Source organism: Chinchilla lanigera, unplaced genomic scaffold (assembly GCF_000276665.1).
Source record: "Chinchilla lanigera isolate Chin_1 unplaced genomic scaffold, ChiLan1.0 scaffold00145, whole genome shotgun sequence".
In the NCBI taxonomy this organism is placed as follows: Eukaryota; Metazoa; Chordata; class Mammalia; order Rodentia; family Chinchillidae; genus Chinchilla; species Chinchilla lanigera.
In genome coordinates, this window is record NW_004955546.1 from 2,842,180 (window position 1) to 2,863,506 (window position 21,327).

Consider the following 21,327-nt stretch of genomic DNA (forward strand, 5'->3'; position numbering starts at 1 on the left):
GTGTTCATTATGAACAGTGAGGTTCTGTTGGTGGGGATGGAGGTCATGCATGGGCTCAGCAACATGGACTTCTACTTACCAAACTGACCTGGATACAACCACTGTTGAGTGCCAACTCTGGCAGTAGCTGAGACCAATACTGAGTTCCCAATATGGCCCCGCTTTCCCTGGAAGAAGGTGCTTATTGGGGCTGGGGATTTAGCTCAGCGGCAAAGCGCCTGCCTGTCCCAGTACCGGAGAAAAAACCAAAAAAAAAAAAAAAAAAAAAAAAAAAGAAGGTGCTTATATTGGACCACGTGTATCTCAAAGAAAACAATGCTTTGTCCTTACTAGAGTAGCCATCCAACCTGTGTATCAATTTTCTTCTTTTGCAAGTAAGTCTTCTGATACAAATACCATGGGTGGACTTGAAGAAAAACTATCCCACCAGGATACCATGAATACCATGATATTCCACACAACATTTTTCTGATCAAGAACCTACTTCATGACCAAAGTAGTGAAGACATGGCCTTATTAATTATTAATATCATTTTCACCATGACCCAGAAGTAGATGGATTGATGAAACAGTGAAATGACCTTTTGAAAATATAGTTACAGCCCCAGCTAAATGGCAATACCTAGCAGGACATCATTTTCCAGAATTCTGTATGCGCTCTGAATTAAGGTGCAATACACAGTACTCTTTCTTCTATAGCCAGGCTTCATTGGTCCAGGAATCTGAAGATTACTGGACCAATGAAGGGTAATGATATAATTCACCATTTTTTAATGATCCCCTTAGGAGAATGTTTGCTTCCCATTCCCTTTATCTTATAGTCTGCTTCCTGGAAGCTTTGGTTTTGAGAATTGACCTCACTTGAGCATTCGAAATTCTGATGATCATCCCCAATGGGAGAAAGTGTGACATTTCTATTTTCACCTTGTACCTGTCCCCCAGCTTCTTTCTGGTCAGTTTCTACTGAGCTTTGCACATATTTATGTTGATCTTTTTAAAGTACTTTATACAGAACTCTAAAGTTTAATTTGGCCTATCACCTATTCAGGCTGGTATGTTCTTTCTTTTCCTTCCCCTCTCTCCTATTTTCATTTCCATGCTGGGGTTTCTCAGCTGCCAGAGTTACCACAGCAACTCAGCTTGCATCTATTTCATCAGGTCCCAATGAAACAAAAGGCAGGTAGATTTGCAAAGACTGATGTTGCTCGTGGGAGACCACCCTAGTGATTGTGCCCAGAGCAGGCTGTAAGCAGTGTGTACTGTAAAGAGTTGACTTGTTTTAAGCAGCGAGTCAAGCAGAAGCCCATGAAACTCATAAGAGCACTGCAGATAGTGGGCAGATTAGTATTATCTCCTCATCAACAGCCACAGCAGAGACCAGAGATACTGTCCTAGGGGGCTCTGATATGAGATAACATGGCAGCTGAAGATACATGACTCTTCCTTTCTCAGAATTGCAGTTTATTTTACTTGAAAAATGAGTTAGTCATGAGCCATAACCTATTACTCTTCTCTTCTGTCTTTGATGCAAGGATATTTTGTTCCATCCTTTACAAGCCCTGACTACATCAGTGACTTATCTATCAAACACACATAGCCTCCTCACCATGTTGTAGAGATTGTACAACCAATAAATATGGTAGATCTGGCTGGTGAGGGGTCTTTGCTCAGCACAGAGCACTGAAGATTCTAGCTCCCCATTTCAGCTTCCCCATTTATCTTGTCTCTGAGTTTTTTTTTCTTTGCAGCCTTGTGTTATAGCATCAAACAGGAGATTAGGGTCACTTAACTGGGTCCCTAACAGTTGCTAGCTACAAGAATAACTTAGCAATTCTCAGAAGTTGTCCATGAAAGTCCAGTTGGCTAAGTCTTGAACAATGAGAAGTATCTTTTGGAAACTTGATACTTTCCAGGGGAAGTAACTAGGCATTTGTCAACACAGCAAATAAATAAGAACCCTCAGTATTTTGTGTTTTGTGAGGCACTTGATCTGTTTCTTGACCAGTGCTAACTACCTTTGCCTGAACCATTGTTGACCCAAAGCTGATCACCAAGTAATGCTTTGTGTACTGAAGCCTGTGTGTGCAGATTGAGATGTTGCCTACTTTTATTTCTCCTGTCATCTAGTGCCAGTAGAGAGCGAGGCACAGGGAAAGGCGATCAGTGGATGTGAGTACCAGTTATATAGGAGTGAGAAAATCTGTGCTGCTATTGCACAGCAGGTTGATGGTACATATCAATAATCCATGATAAATATCCAAATGGTAAAATAAATTATAGTGAATTTTGTCCTGAAGTGAAAGTTGCAAATATTTGAGATGATTTCAAAGCATCTCAACATTACACAATGTAAACATGAAGTATAACTCACTCATTACAGTGCTACCCAGTAATGTGTGCATTTTTTAGATTTTGTGTGTATCACTAAGAAATCTAAGTTAAAATTTCTAGTGTATATACTTCCTTATTTCAATTTGAATCTCAGTTACTCAGCAGATGTACAGAAATATGACACATCCAAACCATTTAACATTTCTGACATTCAAGATAAATTCTGAGCAGCTAGCCAAACAGTCCTGGGTCAGTTGAACTTGGTACTAGAACAAAAGTTTCTCTGACGTGACATCAGCTTGTGCTCACTGTATCTGCTGAACAATACACACAGCTGGGTTGAGAGGATGGAAGAGGACACAGCTTCCTTCTTCCCCTGTGAGTCTTATAACATGCAGGCAGCACTAGCAGGATGCTCCATGCTTTGGAAATGTTTTTCTTCTTGGGGCATAGATGCTCTGACCTGTAAGCCCCACAGCACATTGCATCCAAGGATGTAATGCTGGATCTCTGCATCGCTATTCACAGCTATCATAACATCATCTTTGACTCCTTCTCTGCTTGTACACTACAAGAAAAAAATAAAATAAAAATGTAAAAAAGTGCATTTTCTTATCTGATTTGACTTAAAGTCCAAAGAAAGGAATAATGTGGAAAAATATTGAATTTGTGCAACAAGTCAAAGGAAGCAGGACTATGTATAGATAAATGTTTAATATTCAAATTATCATATTCCAGGGAGTAGTGATTATGATAGATAAGTAATGATAATATTTAAGATAAATACAGGCTGTATTTATTCCCCAAATTTACTGCTCAATAACTGAGTAGCATTTACAGTATTCACTACTGACTTTCACTACCTCCCTCCCACTTCTTCCTGGTGCCTCTAACTCAGGCAGGAATTAGCATTTCCTGCAGTAATCCACTAAGAATCAACTCAACACTCAGGTTTTCTTTTAAAAGGGCCTCCCCAGCCCATGGTATATCCGATAACTTTAAGAAAAAGTGGCTTTGGATAACAGCTCTTCCAGCTCTTAGGCTAACCACCAGGTTTAGAAGAACACGTAACTCACACTCAGACCAGATGAAGATGTCACAGGTAGAGGACAAAAGAGAGCAAGAAAGGAAGACTGGGGATGTTAGTCTCTGAACTGAGTTGCTGCAGGCAGTGCCAGGCCCTATCTCTTCCTCTGGCCTCAGTGGGCACCAGAGGGAAAGTTGTAGGCCATGGAGCCAGGATAAATGGGAGGAGTCTGTTAGCAGAAAAAGGGAGGCTCTGAGCATTTCCTGTCTCCTGCGCTGCCAGTAAGGACCTCTAACAGGGCCCTACTCTGCCTCAGACAGGATATAACATATGTAAGGACTGCACAGTGAGGACCAGTAAGTAAGATCAGCTAGAAAGGCACTCTAGAAAACTCATTCAGGTGTGCTTTTGTGTCCTTCACAGCCTATAGCACCCTCAGCTTCTCTCCAGTGGGCCAGAGAACAGGAACATGCCACATCAGAGAAAAGTGTAATTCCTCCTTGTTGGCTTTTATCCTGCCTTCAGTGCTGAGTTCCTAGCAAGGCTTTTTAGTGCAGGTTAGTATTACAGGATACAGGCATACTGGGGGGGAAGCGCTTACATGAGTTTAATGTATTTCAATAAATTTCAATCCTTTATGCCCGTCTCTCATTTCTCTGCCTCCTGTATCTCCTTTGCATCTCACCATGTTTACCTCCAGGTTTCCAGTCCTCTCTCCTTTGTTTCACCTTTTAAATTATTATTGTATGAATTTTTTTACATTTCTCATATAGGAGAAATCATGCAATGTTTAATTTTCTAAGTCTGATGAATTTCCCTTACTATAATTGCTTCTAGTTCCATGCATTTTCCTGCATATGACAGAATTTCCTTCTTCTTTACACACACATTTTATTTATCAATCTGTGTATTGAAAGACTTCGAAGATGTTCACACACTTTTGTTTCCTTTGCCATGTGAATTAATTTGATGGGGTCACATTTGTTCATTGTATGCTGATAGGGTCTTGTTCCTGTCATCCTTGCCTCCACTATGGGCTCAAGTTTCCTTCATGTTATTTCTGCAGTTTCAGTATTTCTAGTTTAATGTTCAAGTCTTTGATCCATTTTGATTTGATTTTAGTACAGGGTGGGAAATATGGATTTCATTTGAATATTCTTCATGGATTTCTAATGTTCCTGCTATCATTTGTTAAAGAGGCTGTCTTTTCTTCAGCATATGTTTTTGGCTCCTTTGTCAAAAATAAGTTGGGTGTCTGTGCTTGGGTTTATTTCCGTGTTTTCAATTTCATTTCACTGGTCTATGTTTCTCTACATTTTGATAATTCCATGGTACTTTTTTTTTTGCTATAGCTTTATAATATAACTTGAAATGTGATATAATGATGCATTCAGCATTGCTCATTGTAGTAAGGATTGCTTTGGCAAGTCAGGACATTTCTAATGCCAGAGGAAATTCAAAATTCTTTTTCTAGTATTGTAAAATGTTGTTATTTTAACTGAGGTTGCATTCAATGTAAAGATCACTTTTGGCAATACAGACATTTAAAAATATTAATTGTACCCATTCAGAAAGAGTAGTTCTATTTTATAGTGTCCTCTTAATTTTCATCAAAAGTTTGTAATATTCGTAGTAGTCTAGCCATTCTGTTAGGTTGATTCAAATATATTTAATTTTCTTAAGCTTTTGTAAATGGAAATTTTTCCTGATTTCTTTTTCAGTGTTCTCATTATTAATATACAGGAGTATGATTGATGTTTGTGTAATGATTTTTGTATACTGCTGGATTTATCAAGTCTAACAACACAGGGAAAAGTTTTGGAAGATCTTCTATGTAGAGAATCATATGCTCTACAAGTAAGAATAATTTGACTTATTCCTCACCTATTCGTATCTCATTTATTTTTTTATCATGTCTGATTTCTCTAGCTAACCTTTCGTAAGCTTAATTGAACAGAAGCAGTGAGTGTGGGTATGTCTCATTGCACATTTCTGAGTAAATTTTTTCTTATCTCAGTGTCTGCCTCTATCTCTATCTCTCTCTCTGTGTGTCTCTGTCTCATCTCTTTTTCTGTCTTCTTTCTCTCCCTCTTCCTCACTTCCTCTCTTCTTTCCCAGCCACTAAGTCATGAGCATCATGAGCATCTTTTCTTCATTAGGCCTTTTCACAGTGCCATATCTGCCTGGAACCAGAGAACGATGGATTAAAACCCTTGACACTGTGAATGAAAATCATCTTCCCCTTTATGTTACATGTCATGCATTTTGTCCCAGTGATGAGAAAGTGACAACTAGAGAAAATTGTTTTCAAAAGACAAGTCTTTGCTATGATTATTACCAATTTCTTCCTCTCTCTGGGCTCTTGTCTTGAGGATAATGAAGAATGAAGTCTGCCTAGCAAGCGCGAGGTCATGAGTTTGATTCCTGGTTCAAAAAAAAAAAAAAAAAGAATGGAGTCAATGCACATGGCTGTAGTAAATGCACTGAATGTAGTTTATTAGAGAATGAAGAAAATCTCTCAGTAGTCGAGAGTGGCTCCAAGGGAGGACACCTAGGAGGTGAAGACTTTTATACAAAGACTTTGGCATGAAAATAAAAAAAGGTCAAACAATGCAGTTGCTGCTTTTAGCTAGGCTTCTAATGTCAGGATTTCCTAGCATTCCAATTTCCCAGAGTCATTCAGAGAAGCCCTCGTATGCTGTAGGTGTACTTGATTGGTGATTCTAGTTGGAGCTCAGAGGACACAAGGCAGACAGAAATGTGGACAGTCAAGGCCAGACTCATTAGGTTTCAGGTAGGAACGAAGACGCTATTGGAAATGCAGAACATTTGTGTTCACTTTAGCAAAAACATTTATCTATATGTCACTCATGTCCCAAGGTTTTGTATGAATCTGATTTTAAAAGTGGTGGACTAACTTATCTGGCTGAAGAAATTTCAAAGCAGGCCACTTTTTAGGCTGTCGCATGAATATTACCAGTTGATTTAGGCACATATACAGTGAGAAACAAGAGTAAACCCCTGAGCTGAATGATTTGACAAGTTTGCAGAGTTCAAACAAGAAAGCATTAGCAACATTGAGCCAAAGGTTAATTAGCATGAAAAGGTTAGACTTTTAATAGCTAAGTACTTTTCTACAGGATAATGTAATATGTGAATTAAAGGCATCTGAGAAATCAGTAGAATGAATCCTTCCTCCCAGGATAAAGGGTGCTCTCCTGTAAGTTTTTCACTTGAGAAGACAGTTCCTAGGATACCTACTAAATAATGGACTGCTAGGAAACTGATCTCCCAGAATTCATTTCACTGGCTCATTTATCCTGACACTTATACAGTGCCTTACCATAGTGCAAGGGGGCCAGGCTACTGTCCCAGATGTCAGCAGACCTTGGCACCATACATGGGTGCTGAATTTTCAGGTATGCATAATGCAAGAGATATGGGTCACAGAGGTCTCCACCAAGACTACAATAGATGGCCTGAAAAGCAAAGCACAAATGTATGACAAAGTTACAGCACCTTCCAGGTTTCCCTAGAGTATGAGGCACAAAGCTGAGAGAGTGATGTCAGCAATGTCAGGAAGGAGGAGTACAGGCAGAGGAAGCTGTATGTAGTGAGCAGAACAGCACAGTGAGAGGTCATGTGGGCTGCTACTGATAATGCTGGAGCAGTCTAAGCCTTTGGAGTTCACATCTCACAACTCAACCTAAATTCTGGACATGGAGCTTTAGGACTTAATGTTTCCCCTTTCATTCTTACTTTGTTTTCATTCTTTCATTCTTACTTTGTTTTAATTCTGTCTATTCTATTCCTCCCTTTTGAAATGGGAGTGATTGCCATTCTTCACATGTAACCTGGGATTTTGGAATTAACAGGTGTCACGGTTTGTGTCTGCATGTCCCCCCAAATCCTCATGCAGTCATGGGGTGGGCTTCTAAATTTTTGGTTGGTCCATAGTCCAATGCTGGGATCATGGGTATGAGTACTTGCTACACCTGCCCTGGGGTGAGTAGTTTGTATACAATGTAAGGGAGAGAACGAGGCTGCTCGCTTGCTCTTCTCCATTTTGCTTTGGTTGCTTTTGCTATTTTCAGCCACCATGAACTGTTGCCGTCTGGCATGTGCTGCTCTGCCTTTGAGACAGCCAAGTATGGACTGAAACCTCCACAAACTGTGAGCTAAATAAACCTTTCCTTCCTTAATTTTGGGTGTCAGGTATTTTTGTCTCAGCAATGAGAGAAAAGTAACCGAGACAACAGGTTATGCTTACTTTCCCAGCTAATATTACCATTGATAAGACCCTCATGAGTCTTACCATAGACTCATGAGAGAAAACCCTGTTTAATCCAAAGTACCAAAAAATTATTATAAAATCTCTTGGGATGGTTAAGCAATAAGGTGAATGTACTCAATGCCACTGAATTTGAAAATGGAGATGAGTCAAACTGAAAGTTATATGTAACATGCATTTTGCTCAAGTAGAAAATAATTAAAAATATAGTAGTGATCATTGAAGGGCACCTAACATTTTGCATGTTTTCAGTCAGTACTGAAAGTGCATAATCTGCCATCTCTGTGTAGGACCAAATTGTGGAAACAGTTTGCTGCATGCAAGTGCAATTCCACCCAGACCTCGCATGGGAGGGGAAACAGCTGAGAAAGAATAGAGGGGACATAACAGATATCAGTGATCAAACACCAAGAGCTAAAAGCTGGGTGTTCTTGGCCATGGACCTCCCTCACTGCGATCTTGGAGATGGGCATATGCAAGTCTGGACACGGGAAGAGCAGAAGCTAAAATATCTCCATGCCCTGCAATATGTTAACTCAGATCTTTATTCTAAATCCCTAAGCTTCTGAGCGTCTCTTGTAATTCCTTGATTCCAAGGTTATGGGCAGCTCAAACACATTTTAGAGAGGAGAAAGTGAAGAATAAGGGCTGTGGATGTCCCTGCTCCCAAATCCCCATCCTGAAGGAAGCTGCTTTGCTGCTGCTCCAGATTGATAGTGTTTGGTGCTCCTTTGAATTAAGATGTTTCAGTCTCTTGGTGGTGGTGTGGTGACAAGAGGACAGCATTGGCTTAGATGTACACAGGCTTTGAATCAGGAGAAATGAGTTGAAATCTGCTTCTTTCATCACCACCAGAGACACCTAAATAGATGTCTCCATCCTTCTAAGCTTCAGTTATCCCACATTTTAACCTGTGTCCTGTTGCTATAACCCAATACCTGAGACTGAGTAATTTACTGAGAATAGAGGATGATTCTTCTCACTGCATGTTGAGATGTCAGAAGCATGGCCTCAGCATCTGATGAAGGCCTTTGTCCTATGTCATAACATAGCTCAGGGTAAGACATGGTGACACAGCAAGACTACTTTTAGTTCTTTATGGTTAAAAATGTAATTTATTTGATTGCAGAAAATGTAGAAAATTAAAGGAAAAGCTCAAAGTTGTCACTTCTCCACAAATCCATTGCCACAAACTGTGCAGTCACTGTGAGTTTGGTCTCCATCATACCACTCACAACATCTGAGCTGATTTGCTGCTGGATTCATGTCACTGAATGAAGCTGAAGGATCCTTGGGTCATGTCCTTTCTCCTTCCACCTGTCAGCCTTCTGGGCTGATTCCTGGGTCCCCATGTTCTCCCCATGTTCAGGCAGCTGTGTCCTGGATAGGTTTTTCTTTCCCATTTTCCCAGGGCATTGAGCACCCTGCTGGGAGAGTTGATCTTAACGTCTGTGCCTTTCTCCTTAGGATCATGATTCAGTAGTGCAAATGTGAACACAAATGGTGCAAGAATGTTCATGTGCAAAAATGAATAGCTCTCCAGAACACTGTTTCACACAAATGATCATTGTGCAATGATTTTCTGTATGAGTGTGATCAATTACACGGTTATTCTGGCCATGCTATTGAGGATCCATTTGTTTTTAAAATTTAATTTAATTTAATTTAATTTTAAAAATAAAAGAATGAAAACATGTTAACAAAGAGATATCCATTTACAAAATAGCACAAGAATAATACAAGCAATACTTGAGGATCCATTTGTTTCCATATGGAAGAATTTTTACAGTGTAGCTAAATTTTCACTATGTCTCTCTCTGTGTGAAATGCTCGTTTCTTTCTCTTGCTACTGTTTAAACCAAAATACTTTTTACTTTTAGTGTGTAGAAACTAAGCATTTAATGATATTGTTCTCCAAACTGAATCTCTCTAAATTTTATCTACATTCTTATATTTTATAAATTCAAAGCTATTGTTATTTTGTACTTAGAAAAATACCTATATTTTCAGTTGTGATAGCTGTATTATAACATTGCAAAAATTTAGACTTCCTTTAGGATATTTTTAACTTTTTAATACAGAAGTAACTTTTCCTTCTCTGTCACATATGCAGTAACTGGAACCACCAGACTCTCTAAAGAGTAAGAAAAGGAACACACTTGGTGAATGAGCTACATGAGAAGGAAAGACTGTCAGTGGGGATGGCTTCTTTACAAGTCATGGAGTCCAGGAAATCTCCCACCAGGCACCAGCACCAACAACCTGAGAGGAAGCCTAGGATGGTAAAGAAGAGATGCAGCTGCCTCAGATCAGTTCTCCAGGCATAGTGGGGATGCTGCCCCATTACATCCCCTGTCACACTCAGAGCCCTATCTGTGTCACCATCCAGTCCTGGGGAATTGGCCTGTGGTTTGGGAACTGTGTATAAGGGCAGTGAGGCCAGGGATGAACAGTGACAATCATCCAGACTCCCAACCCTCATTCTGTCTGGTCCTATCACCACCAGTGCAGGACAGGGTTGAGGACAGCGGGAGAATGGGGAGTTGGTGAATTTCCATGGGTGAGCAACAGAATGTCTGTGGCAGGGAGGGTCACCCAGGACATGAGAACCTTTTTAGAATTTGTTTCATGGTGCAAACAAAAAGAGAATTTTGCTATTTCTTTCCCAAGTCCTTTACCATGTGTTCTGACATCATTTATTGAATAATTGCTTTCCATAGATAACTTGCTGTGATCTCAAAGACCATATTCATTACATAGAACTGACATCCACATGCACTAAGACTCTCTGAGTTTTCTATTGTATCCTCAATGTTCCATTTTATGTTGTTACATCAGTGGTGATCTGCTTAGTGTGGTATCACTTCATAACTAACCTCAAGCATCTTGCAAAAGGACTGTCCTCAGTGCATTTACTTTCTAATATATTCCTGAAGCTCCTTATCATAGTTACTTTTCTCTCATTGCTGAGACAACATGCCCAACATCTAAAGTTAAAAGAAGAAATGTTTGTTTAGCTTACAGTTTGTGGAGGTTTCAGTCCATATCACCTGGCTTCTAGGCAGGGTGGCACATGGCAGAGGGGCAATAGTTCGTAGTGGCAGAACACAACGAAAGCAACAATCAAAAGAGGTAAAAGCAAGTCTCTTTCCATCCCTTATATTGTATACAGGTTACTCATCCCAGGGTGCGTGTAGCACTCATACATTTAATCCCAGCATTAGGCCATGAATCAAATACAAACTCTAGAAGTCTGCCCCCATGATTGCACAAGGCTTTTGGGGAACATCTAGTCACATATTGTAACACTCCTGCATTGAGATTTTCCTGTACATTCACTCATTCAACTAGATGATGTAGACGATATGCCACTTCCTTTGTTCTCCTGATTTTAATCTAGATTAAATGCTGTGTCCAGGGAGCCATCAGAGATGCCTTTTCACATCCTGCACTCAGTAATATAGAGCTTACCTTGAATTCTCAAGGCCCTGATTTTGATGTACACAACAACAGAGTACTGAAAATGAAAATATGCAAAATGTTTTTATCACCAGCAAAGTGAGATTCTAAGCCTTCTTAGAGTCTTCTTGCTATTGATTTCTTTTGCCTTAGCATATAATTGTGGTGTATAATGCTGATGTTCATGTTTGGAAAATTGGTGCATATTTGAAAATAGTCTGTTTCCACTTACCTGTTCTGGTTTATAACTAGATGTCTCCTCAAAACCACATAGGCTCAAATTTGGGTATTTTGAGAGGCTGACTGGATTATGGGGATTATAGCTGATTTGCTGGTAGGAGATCTGGACAGAAGAGGTCATCACTATGTGCATGACTTGAAAGGGATGTGCTCCTTCAAGACCCTCCCTTGATCTCCCTCATCTATCTACTGTCATACAATGAGTAGATTTTTTGCATCAGGCCCTTCCACCATCCTGCCATACACATAAAGACTGAAACCTTTACAAGCTCTGAGCCAAAATGTGTATTTCTTTGATCGGTTGTTGTCAGTTATCATATTTCAGTGACAAGAAAAGTGAAGAGGGTAGATTCTATTATTGGAGATACGGGGTGTTTCTCTGATGTTACATGACCATGTGGTTCAGAAGTCTTTAAAAGTGGTTCATAAGAGGAATTTGGAAATGAAGACTTTTGCTTGAGAAGCTTTAGAAACTGATAAGCTGACTTTGATGTGTGATACTGGTCAGAGCTCAGAAAACCAGAATGCAGAAAAAAAAAGGTTGGTGGTAAAAAACCAGGCTCAGGAAGTTTCAGTTCGGAGAAGGTACTCCACTGGCATTACAACTCTAGGTGACATGTGTTACCTTCTGCCAGAAAATTTATCTTTGTTAAATGTGTATTCCATAAGGAGATTCACATGACTCTCATTGGGGTCCTGGGATGGAATGCTATGGTTTATATCTAGGCATCCCCCAAAGCCTCATTTGTTCAGTTTGAAGATTTTGGAAGTAGTTACTATGGGGGCTTTGGAAGTAGTAGTATTATGGGGGCTTTATTGCCTGCGGCTCCGCAAAGTACTCTCATATCGCTGCAAAAGCCTGAGTACAGCTTTACTTTCATTTTTGTACCATTGGGTTGCAATAAGTGAGGTTACTTAAGCAGAACTGTTGCAGGAAGCAACAAAATTTTGGCTGGGCACTCCAGTGCGAGGTGTTTTCTTCTCTCGTTCCCTACTTTGAGACTCTGCTTGGAGAGCCTCACACTGGTTTTTGCTACCTGTGCTTATTTCCACGCAGACTTCTATTGATTAGTACCCCTTGGCCCACAGGACCTGAGAGATTGTTCTCTGATCTGTGGTGGTCTCTGTCATGGTATTGAGGGCCTATTTTACCAAAGGCAATAGGCAAGGGGTAATTATGCATATTCCTAATATAACTAAGACTCCTTCTCAAGGTCCTGAATCCCCCAAGACCTAAGAATCATAGGTTCTTAGTCTACCCTGGGTCCCAACGTTCCATGTTTGGACAGGTACATGAGCTATTGCCTGCATCCTTCTTTGATTTCCTCTACCACTTGTCCCTGGTCATCAACTTCTAAACAGTAGTTAGTCAGATCGAACTTCCCACAGACCCCTCCTTCTTCAGCCAGCAAATAGTCTAAAGTTAGTCTGTTCTGGTAGATTGTATTTTGGATGTTAGACTGAGTTTTTGTTAAGAGGTTAAGTGCTCATGCAGTTTTATTAGGATTTCTAGTACAGCCTGGAGGTGAATCATCCTATTTAACATGTATACAGATATATAAGGACCAGCCTTTGTCATCTCAAACAAAGTATGAATAAAGAGGTAGTCAGGAAAAACCGGAGAAAAACAGGAGAGAAAAAAGAAATTGTCCTGGGTTGTTGATTGGGATGAAAGTCCCTATGCAGTTTTTCCCTGCCACTGCTTTGTTCGCCAATTTCAGGAGCATCTTGTGTTCTCAGGGTTAATAGATGGGAATTTACTCTACTCCTCATGAATCATAGCCCAGGGCACCCAGTCAGCTATGACCTTGAAGGAAGATTCACCCTATTTTCTCTCCATCTCTGGAACTCCTGGTTCCTATGTCACTGGTTCACCCAGGCTCTGATGATTTCTGTGGCTTCTGGGGTCAGGGAGGAGATTATAATTCAGGATGTTCTTATCTACTCCCAGTGCCCATGAATCCCAGGTGCCCCAGACCTCTGAGTTTCCTTCTTGAACTTGCTTCCCCCTTAACCAGTGCCAGAGCTGAGATTGTCTAGTCCATTTCTCACTGCCTCTAACCTCAGTTCAGTCCCTGAGACTGCCCGCCAAGTAGTTTCAGCAGGCCTGGTGCTGGGGAGATGAAAGGCCTAGTGTGGACCATATGGATTGTCTCTCTGCCTTCAGCACTCACCATCTTACTGGAAGTGCCACCACCCTCTGAGTTTCAGACTGGTTTGTAGGTTGTAGAGGACCATGAATTGGAAGGCTCTCTCTTCTTATTTCTGGCTCTGGTACTTGTCTTGGTTGGAGAACCATTCCTCTGGACTAGCACTGAGAATAATGGGATGAAGGTCAGCACCATGTTACATCTCCACCCTGCCCCAGCTTCTCCTTATAATGATTTTGGGCATTTCACAGAGTGGCTCTCTCTTTAGACCTGTACTGAGAACAGAGCTCATGAACAAGGAAGCAGTTTCCTTTTACCTCAGACTACAGGCAGACCCCAGCAAAGTGGCCCATATGCCCTTGTCAATGCTTTGTGCCCCTCTGGTTTCTTTCCCTGAAAGGTGTTATGTATTTCCCAAAATGACACAGACTAGATCTTTGCAGAGAACAACAGTGAGGTTGGGCTGTGCTCTTTCTTTTCACTCCAGCTTTTCTTTTTTGTGTATTTCAACTCTTAGCTATCACATTCAAGTTGTATTCCAGAGATTTATGTCTCCACCTTCTCATGTAGGACTGGCTTGGTCAGTACACTGGAGAAACCTGTAAGTGCTTCTTCCTGAACACTGTGATGATCTGGAGCCTCCAATAATCATCTTGAGAGTCAGGCCCAGTTCAGAAAGAGGCAGGACGCAAAGCTCAGTAAGGGTAAATGACACATGTCCAGGGTTAATCTTTTGACCCGTGTTTTTATTTAAAGGAGCCCATGTTCACTTTAGATGGATGAATTTTACTATATAATGGTACCTTAGTTCACGAACTTGATTCTTTCCATGATTCTAGTCACAAACCAAGGGCAATGAGAATAGAATCAAATTCAGTGGTTAGGTTCAATGTTGACGCTATGGGGAAATTTGGTGCAATTCTTGTCTTGTTAGATTTGGGAGCACAGCCGTGCAGAGAATTTGTTTGTGAACCAAGGTAACTATATATAATTCACACCTCAAAGCTGGTATTTTAAAACATAGCACATTAATATAGGAGTGAAATTCTGAGATATAGAAACAGAATGATGGTGACCAGGGCCTGGGACTTTTTAACGTATCTGTGGTTCAAATGTCGGGTGGTGGAAGATGCACAGATGGATGGAGGCGACAGCTGCACAGCACTATGAATGTAGTTGTTACCACTGTGAACACATAGAGAAAGGTTTAAATGGTGAAACTGAAGTAAATAAATTTTGCTGCCACTTGTTTGAAAGGTTGAGTAAATAACTGTGAGAGCTTAGTAGCTATCCTATACCACCCATATGTGACTCTGATGCTTGTGTGTGCCACAGCAGGGGACAAGCTTCCACACCTGCCTTGTCTGTGCTATCATACACTTCCCAGGGTTGCACTGTAACCTGGAGATGCTTTTGTAAGATTTGCTGATGACAGCATGCTAAAATGGAACATTTTTCTTCTCAGTTTTGCCAGAGGGCCACATATGCAATATTTCTCTACAATTCTATGCAAAGGATAGGCCCGTGAAAGGGTTTCATGGATCTAAGCCAAGAGAAAAGCTCCCAGTGTGAAAAAAATCTCAACATAAGGACAGTAAACCAAAGTTCATATGCTGACACTGTGAGGATAGTCAGAGCTTGTGACAGGAAAGGAGGTCAGGAGAAAGAGGGCCAGAAGTCAATGTCCCAGATGCCACCAAAGACCCAGGGGAAATGAGACACAATCATCTCTTCAGGCAGAGGGAGCCAGGGATATGGTGTGTACTAATTCTTCTTAAACTAAGATGAGAACTTTAAAATGAGAATTTCTAGGACTAAAATTAAACAGAGCATGTCCTTATTACCAGGACTGACCATAAAAGGTAAGGAGCCATCCTAGGCTGCTAATGTTCAAATAGAAAGTTTGAACAGAGTAGGTCAGGGTAGAGGATAGAGCTCTGCATCAGATGCCCTGAGGTTCTTCTTCTGAAATCTGTAAGCTGCACACTGCTGCTCTAGGCATTGGGATAGCAGGGGCCTGTTCTCTCTGTTCACTGCTGGATCCCATCCCAGTTCCCTCCCTGATTCAGGCACTCACCACATGGTACAGTGAGCACATACTCTGTACTACCAATACTGTGAAGCAGATGCAGTTTGTCATGGTTTGAGGTCACTCTGTGATGGGAGCTGGTGCACAGAAGAGATCCCAGGAGCCTTGGGCCCCAGTTAGGACCACCACAGCCATAGCCCTGGCTTTGATTCCCTGTGGGGATGGGGCTATGGGTCATCCTGTGGGAATTGCCTCAGCTTGTCCTGTCCTGTCCTATATTGCCCTGACCCCAAGCAAATGAAGAGGGATTGGGCACAGAGCAGACAAGACACTTACAGAAGGAGAGAAAGAGGTGTGGACATGAACACTACAAGCTAAGAAGGGGTCTCGTTTCATCTTGAACATTCTTATTTTTACTTTACCCACAGGTCTCAGGAAATAGGAAGCTGAGGTGTCCATGGCCTGGGGAGGCGGACATGATGACCAATTGCAGTGCAGGGAACATGCCCTGATGTTCATTGTGTTTATTTTTGTCTCCTCCTTCAAATACCTGTGTGCTTTGTAATCAGCATTCAATCACTGCAAATGCAGTTAGTAAATTCAAAGAGCACATGTGTTCAAGGGTTTGCTCAAGAATGATTTTATTCTAAGGAGGGCTACACAATTACAGATTGTTAGAGACCACAAGAGGGGGCCTGGCAGGGGCACACCAGACCCAGTGGAGGATGTTACAGTATCCAGGCATGAACTTCACAGGGTTTTCCTGGGTTCTCACGCTCCATCACAGTGTAGCTGCAGTTGTCCTTGTGGAAATAGGAATCGCACTTAATTTTGTCAAAATCCACTGGTATATCAACTCTGTCAGGGAGAGAAGATCAAGGCCATTTAGAAGGACAAGGACACCAGCCATTGCACACTGCCTTCCAGCTAGCCTTGTGTGCAAAGCAGCCACATTCCTGCTGGCTGGGTTGACCCTCACTAATCTATGCCATACCTTTTGTGGAAGCCTCAGGGTAGTTCCTCAGAAACCAGGACCTATCTGTACCATAGATCAGTATATGGGTCCTCCCACGGGTATTATACTCCTCCCTGCATGCCAAGAAGGCAGGAGACTTTCTGATAGGCACAAGGCATGTCTGCCACACACTTTAGCCAGAAAGCATTTTCCATTGCAGGCTGTCTACCCCTTCCTACCCAGGAAGTGGCTTGTACTGCTGCAGCTGAAAGGATTCTCCCCACTTGGGATAGGTTCTTGTTACCAGCATTGCTAACTCCATTAACAAAAGCAAGGAGCCAATCCAGCCCAGATTTTCATGAATTTCTGGAAAAAAATGATCAAATTGGGGACTCCTTCTTGAAAAATCCACTGCACACTCAGTGTTGTGAACAGCTTTGTGCTCATAACTCTTGGACATTCATTCATGGTCATGGATGTAAACTTCCCCAAATGGATAGAAGTATCTTGGGACAATATTTCCTTTCATCAGGTGATGTTGGACTTCAAATTTATCAAGAGAGAATGTTTTATTTATCAAAATATAAATATTTATCAAATGATAAATGCTTATTTATCTTTTTTTTTTTCCCCTCCGGTACCAGGAACCAAACTCACGACCTTCCGCTTACCAAGCAGGCGCTTTGCCGCTGAGCTAAATCCCCAGCCCTAAATGCATATTTATCAAAAGAGAATGTTTTGATCTTCTTCCCGCCACTCCAAGAAATATGACTCATCAAAACTCACTGTCTGCCCCTTGGATATTGCCACTTGCAGCTATTGGTGGAGCACTAAAGAGGAGGGCAGATGTGTGCTCGTGGTGACCAGGGCACTAGGCAATGACCAAGGGACAAAACACAACAGATCCTTGTAGGTGTCTTTCTATGAATGGATGCGGTCTGTGAATCATACCTTGGGCTCTAAGGTCCTGGTTTAAATAAGACTGAGAATTAGTTAAGCTACATTGCAAAACATTCTGAAGAGGTTTTATGGGCTGGAATAGTGACCATGATGGGATTTCAATTTGACAAATCAGACCACAAAATGGTGATACAAAGTTTGATTCCCACTACACAAAAGACATATAAAATAAAAAGACTTTATGATAAAATAGTCATGATTATTACTTTTAGACAAGGGGCCGACAAATGGGGGAATTTTATTTTTGATATACTTTCCAATAGTTCTATAATGAATATGTTTTTCTTCACACATATACTAAAATGTTTTAAATCTTTTATTATTCAGACATAGTTATTTTCAAGTCAGAGGATAAAATAGTACAGCTACAAAAAAACACCTCAAGAATGTTTCAAGGTCAATCTATAGTTCCATATGGCACAACAATTCTATAACCAGTGGAGAGCCCCAAGAGACTCAGAGCCCCAGAGCTCAAACACACTTGTATGTTCCGAGCAGTGTTATTTACTGTAAATAAAAGTGAATTTGTTGAGGACCAGGCTGTTTAAAGGTTAAGTTGCTGACCACAGTGCTCTCTGGCTGTGTTGGAAAGCCTCATATTGACAGCCTCTAAAGACAAGACAAGACAAGACTAAAGCTGAGGACGTTTAGTTCTAATTCCTATTCCAGGACAATAACCTAAGAGATAAGACAGTTCTCCCAGTTAGCAGGATTTATTGCTCAGAATGTCTTTGTTCTACTTCTGAAGGCCTTGCCCAATTTCACTGGCTTTTGCCTCAGATGTACTCTCTACTTCTTGTACCCCACTGAATTGTTAAGGACCCAATAAATATTGCCAATCCAGAGAAGTCTTTGTCTTTGCTTCAAGAGAGCTCTGACATTCCTGGACTCCACAACCACATCACAATGTCTCTCTTATTTAATTCTTTTCTATATGCTCATCCATAAGATTGGAAGTTTGGCGAGCTCCCCATGTGCATTCATCCCAAAGTCCCTCCATGTGCACTAACAAAGAAATCAAGCATGGATTGACAATATCCCGGACTTCTGGTATGGTATGAAGGAATAAAACCCTAACACGCAGTGATGGAGCTGAACCTTGAGCAACTGCTAAAAGAAACAAGTCCACACAGCAGGAAAATACCCTGGGGTTCCACCGACATGAACTATCTAGAAGAGGGAAAATCAACAAAACAGAAAATGAAGCAGAGCATACCCAGGGGAGCAGGAAGGAGGACTGGAAATTATAGCTGAAATAACACATTTTTTGTTTTAAGTCAATGAAAACTCCTTGGAAAAACCAGGAGTTGTGGGACATACCTACAATACCAGCTATTTGGGATGGGATGGTGAGCTAGAAGGATCAAAAAGTTCAAGACCATCATAGAGAAAACCCTGGGTTTCATCCAAAGTACTACTTTAAAAAAACAGCAAAAATGTACTATAGAATTTTTGGAAATAGTGGTGATGGTTAAATAGTAATGTGAATGTTACTCAATGTCAGTGAATTTTAAACTTGAAAATAATTGATTTTAATTTTTTATGTCATGCATACTTTACTCCATCAGAAAAGAATTTAAAATAAAATAGTTATCATTAAAAGACACCTAACCTTTTACATGTGTGTTATAGACAATGAACATGTATAATTCTGCCATCTATGTGCAGGACCAAGTTCCTGGAATACAGGGCCTATCACTAGAAGCAACTTTAATTCCACCCAGACCTAGCACCGTAGGGGAAGCAGCTGAGAGAGACTGAGTAAGGACACCAAAAATATCAGGTGATCAGATGCCCAGAACTGGAGGCTGGATGAGCTTGGCCCTGTGACTTCCTCACTGTAGTCTGGGAGCTGGGCCTGGGCAGAGCAAAAGCGAAGGACATCACCCAACTCAGGGAACCTTAGCCCAGGCCAGCAGTCACAGAGCAACTGAGCATGTGTACAGTGTCCTGCAGAGGGTGTTGTGGGACCAAATATTGTCCCAGAGAAGCTGAATGAAATCGGTGCTGTGCTATAGTCAAAATAAAAATGGAATGGTTTACCAGCTCTCACTATGGTCAAGACAACACCATACTGCAGAGTCCAGTATCATTTACTGTGAAGACAAGATCAGTTGCAGGGCCATGAAATCAAGACAGAGCTGTAACAGGTAGCAGTCAGTCACTGTAGAGCCTCTAACACTGCTCTGTACCCCTCTCCCAGTCTGGTTATGGGAGTCCCTTATTTTGTGCACCAACCATGAGCCTGCCCAACCATCCTGACACTTTAACTATCATAGTACTCAGGTATTCTCTTCAAGTCACCTGCCCACTGCTGTACTTACTAGGGCTGATATAAGAAGACTCTATGAGAATCTTAGCTACAATAAGATTGAGGGGCAAGGTTTGGAAATGGTACTTCACACCAACACTTCCATCAGCAAGCGCACTCCTGTCTAGCTGAGGTAAAGCTGGGTGGGAGAGCACTATCCTAGCATGCCTGAGTCCTGGATTCCCATCCAACTCTGCAAAAACATAAGAAAACAAATACTACTCTTGTTCTTAGAAAACATTACAAGCCAGGCCTGACTGAGAGGAAGACATCAGATGCATCTGGTGGGGTGGATGTAGGGTGCCTAGAATAAACATGGTTGTAGGTACCTGCTCTTTATCCCTCAAAGATGATACAAATGGCATCATAAAAACACAGCAAAAAATCTGCAAACCCCTTGACTGCTTTGAGTTTAGTGTGAGCAGTGAAGGAACACAAGGTTACAGGGTATGGAATGCTACAGGTCATCAGTGACCACACTTTCTCTATATTGTTGTTCACAAAGCTCCAATTTTGAAAATCCTCTAAGATCAAAGTAGTGGTGACCATCAGGTCAAATTCTAGAAACACATTTGACTGTTGGATACAGTTTCCTGTCCTCAGAAAACATATTTGACTGTTGGATACAGTTTCCTGCCCTCAGAAAACTATGGGTGCTTATGGGTATTTCTGAATAAATATAATGAATAGATAAAGAGAAATAAAATGGGTATTTTATTATAAGGGCCCATCCACAGATGAAGGAGAAGCACTACATGTTCTGTCCATACAGTGTAATCTAAAGGACCTTGAAAAGGAAGCACATTCTAATACACTCTCTAGCATGGATAAACCATGAGGACATTGTGCTGGGTTCAAAAAGGAGGCTCAACAGGTCAAATACTTCATGGACGCAGGTATATAGAGCCATAGAGCAGTGACACTTGTAGATGCAGAAAGGAAGATGGTGGTGGCCAAGGGTGGGGTACAGGGGAAGAGGAGGGATGACTACATGGGTGCTGACATTTTGTTGTGCAAGATAAAAGGACTCAGGGGATGAGTGTGGGGGGGAATGTTGCACAACAGTGTGAATGTACTAAATGCACTTGATCTGCACAATGTCAAGGCTGAGAACTACAGCCCACCACCACACCCAGGGTGACCCCTCATGCAGACACTGTGGAGTCTGAGTGATGATCATGTGTGGGTCCAGGCTCTGAAGTGAAGCTTTTGGAACTTTTTCTGGAGTACTGACAGTCAGGATGCTGTGCATATAGGCAAAGGGCACAGGTGGGAGAGCTCTGTCTCTATCCATTTCACTGGGAGCCTAAGCCTGCTCTACAATTACAGTCTATTAGAAACACCAAAGAATGGGATTTTGAATGACAGAAGAGCTGCTCTTTAGAGACAGCCAGTTACCCCATTAGCTACTATTGGATTGAAACTCACATGCTGCAGCAGAGAGCTCCATCTCCATTGCAAGAACATGACTCACAGTTGCTAGTTATCCAGTTTGAGTTCATTGAGTGTGAGGTTCCATCAAGATCTTTGCATTCTGGAAAAAATCCACACAACACTATTAGTGGAGTCCCTGA

The 21,327-nt window shown here is 41.3% G+C and overlaps 1 protein-coding gene across 2 annotated transcripts in view; it reads right to left on the reverse strand.

Moving 5' to 3' along the window:
- Positions 1-16,207: 16,207 nt before the first annotated feature.
- The window catches only part of LOC102021049 (beta-microseminoprotein-like), a 12,477-nt gene continuing 7,357 nt past the window's right edge, over positions 16,208-21,327 (reverse strand). For both annotated transcript variants that reach the window (XM_005411812.2, XM_005411813.2), the window contains exons 3-4: positions 21,182-21,287; positions 16,208-16,385 (exon numbers count right to left, since the gene is read on the reverse strand). In XM_005411812.2, coding sequence (XP_005411869.1) covers positions 16,256-16,385; positions 21,182-21,287 — 236 coding nt within the window. In that variant the 3' untranslated portion in view covers positions 16,208-16,255. The remainder of the gene's footprint in view (positions 16,386-21,181; positions 21,288-21,327) is intronic.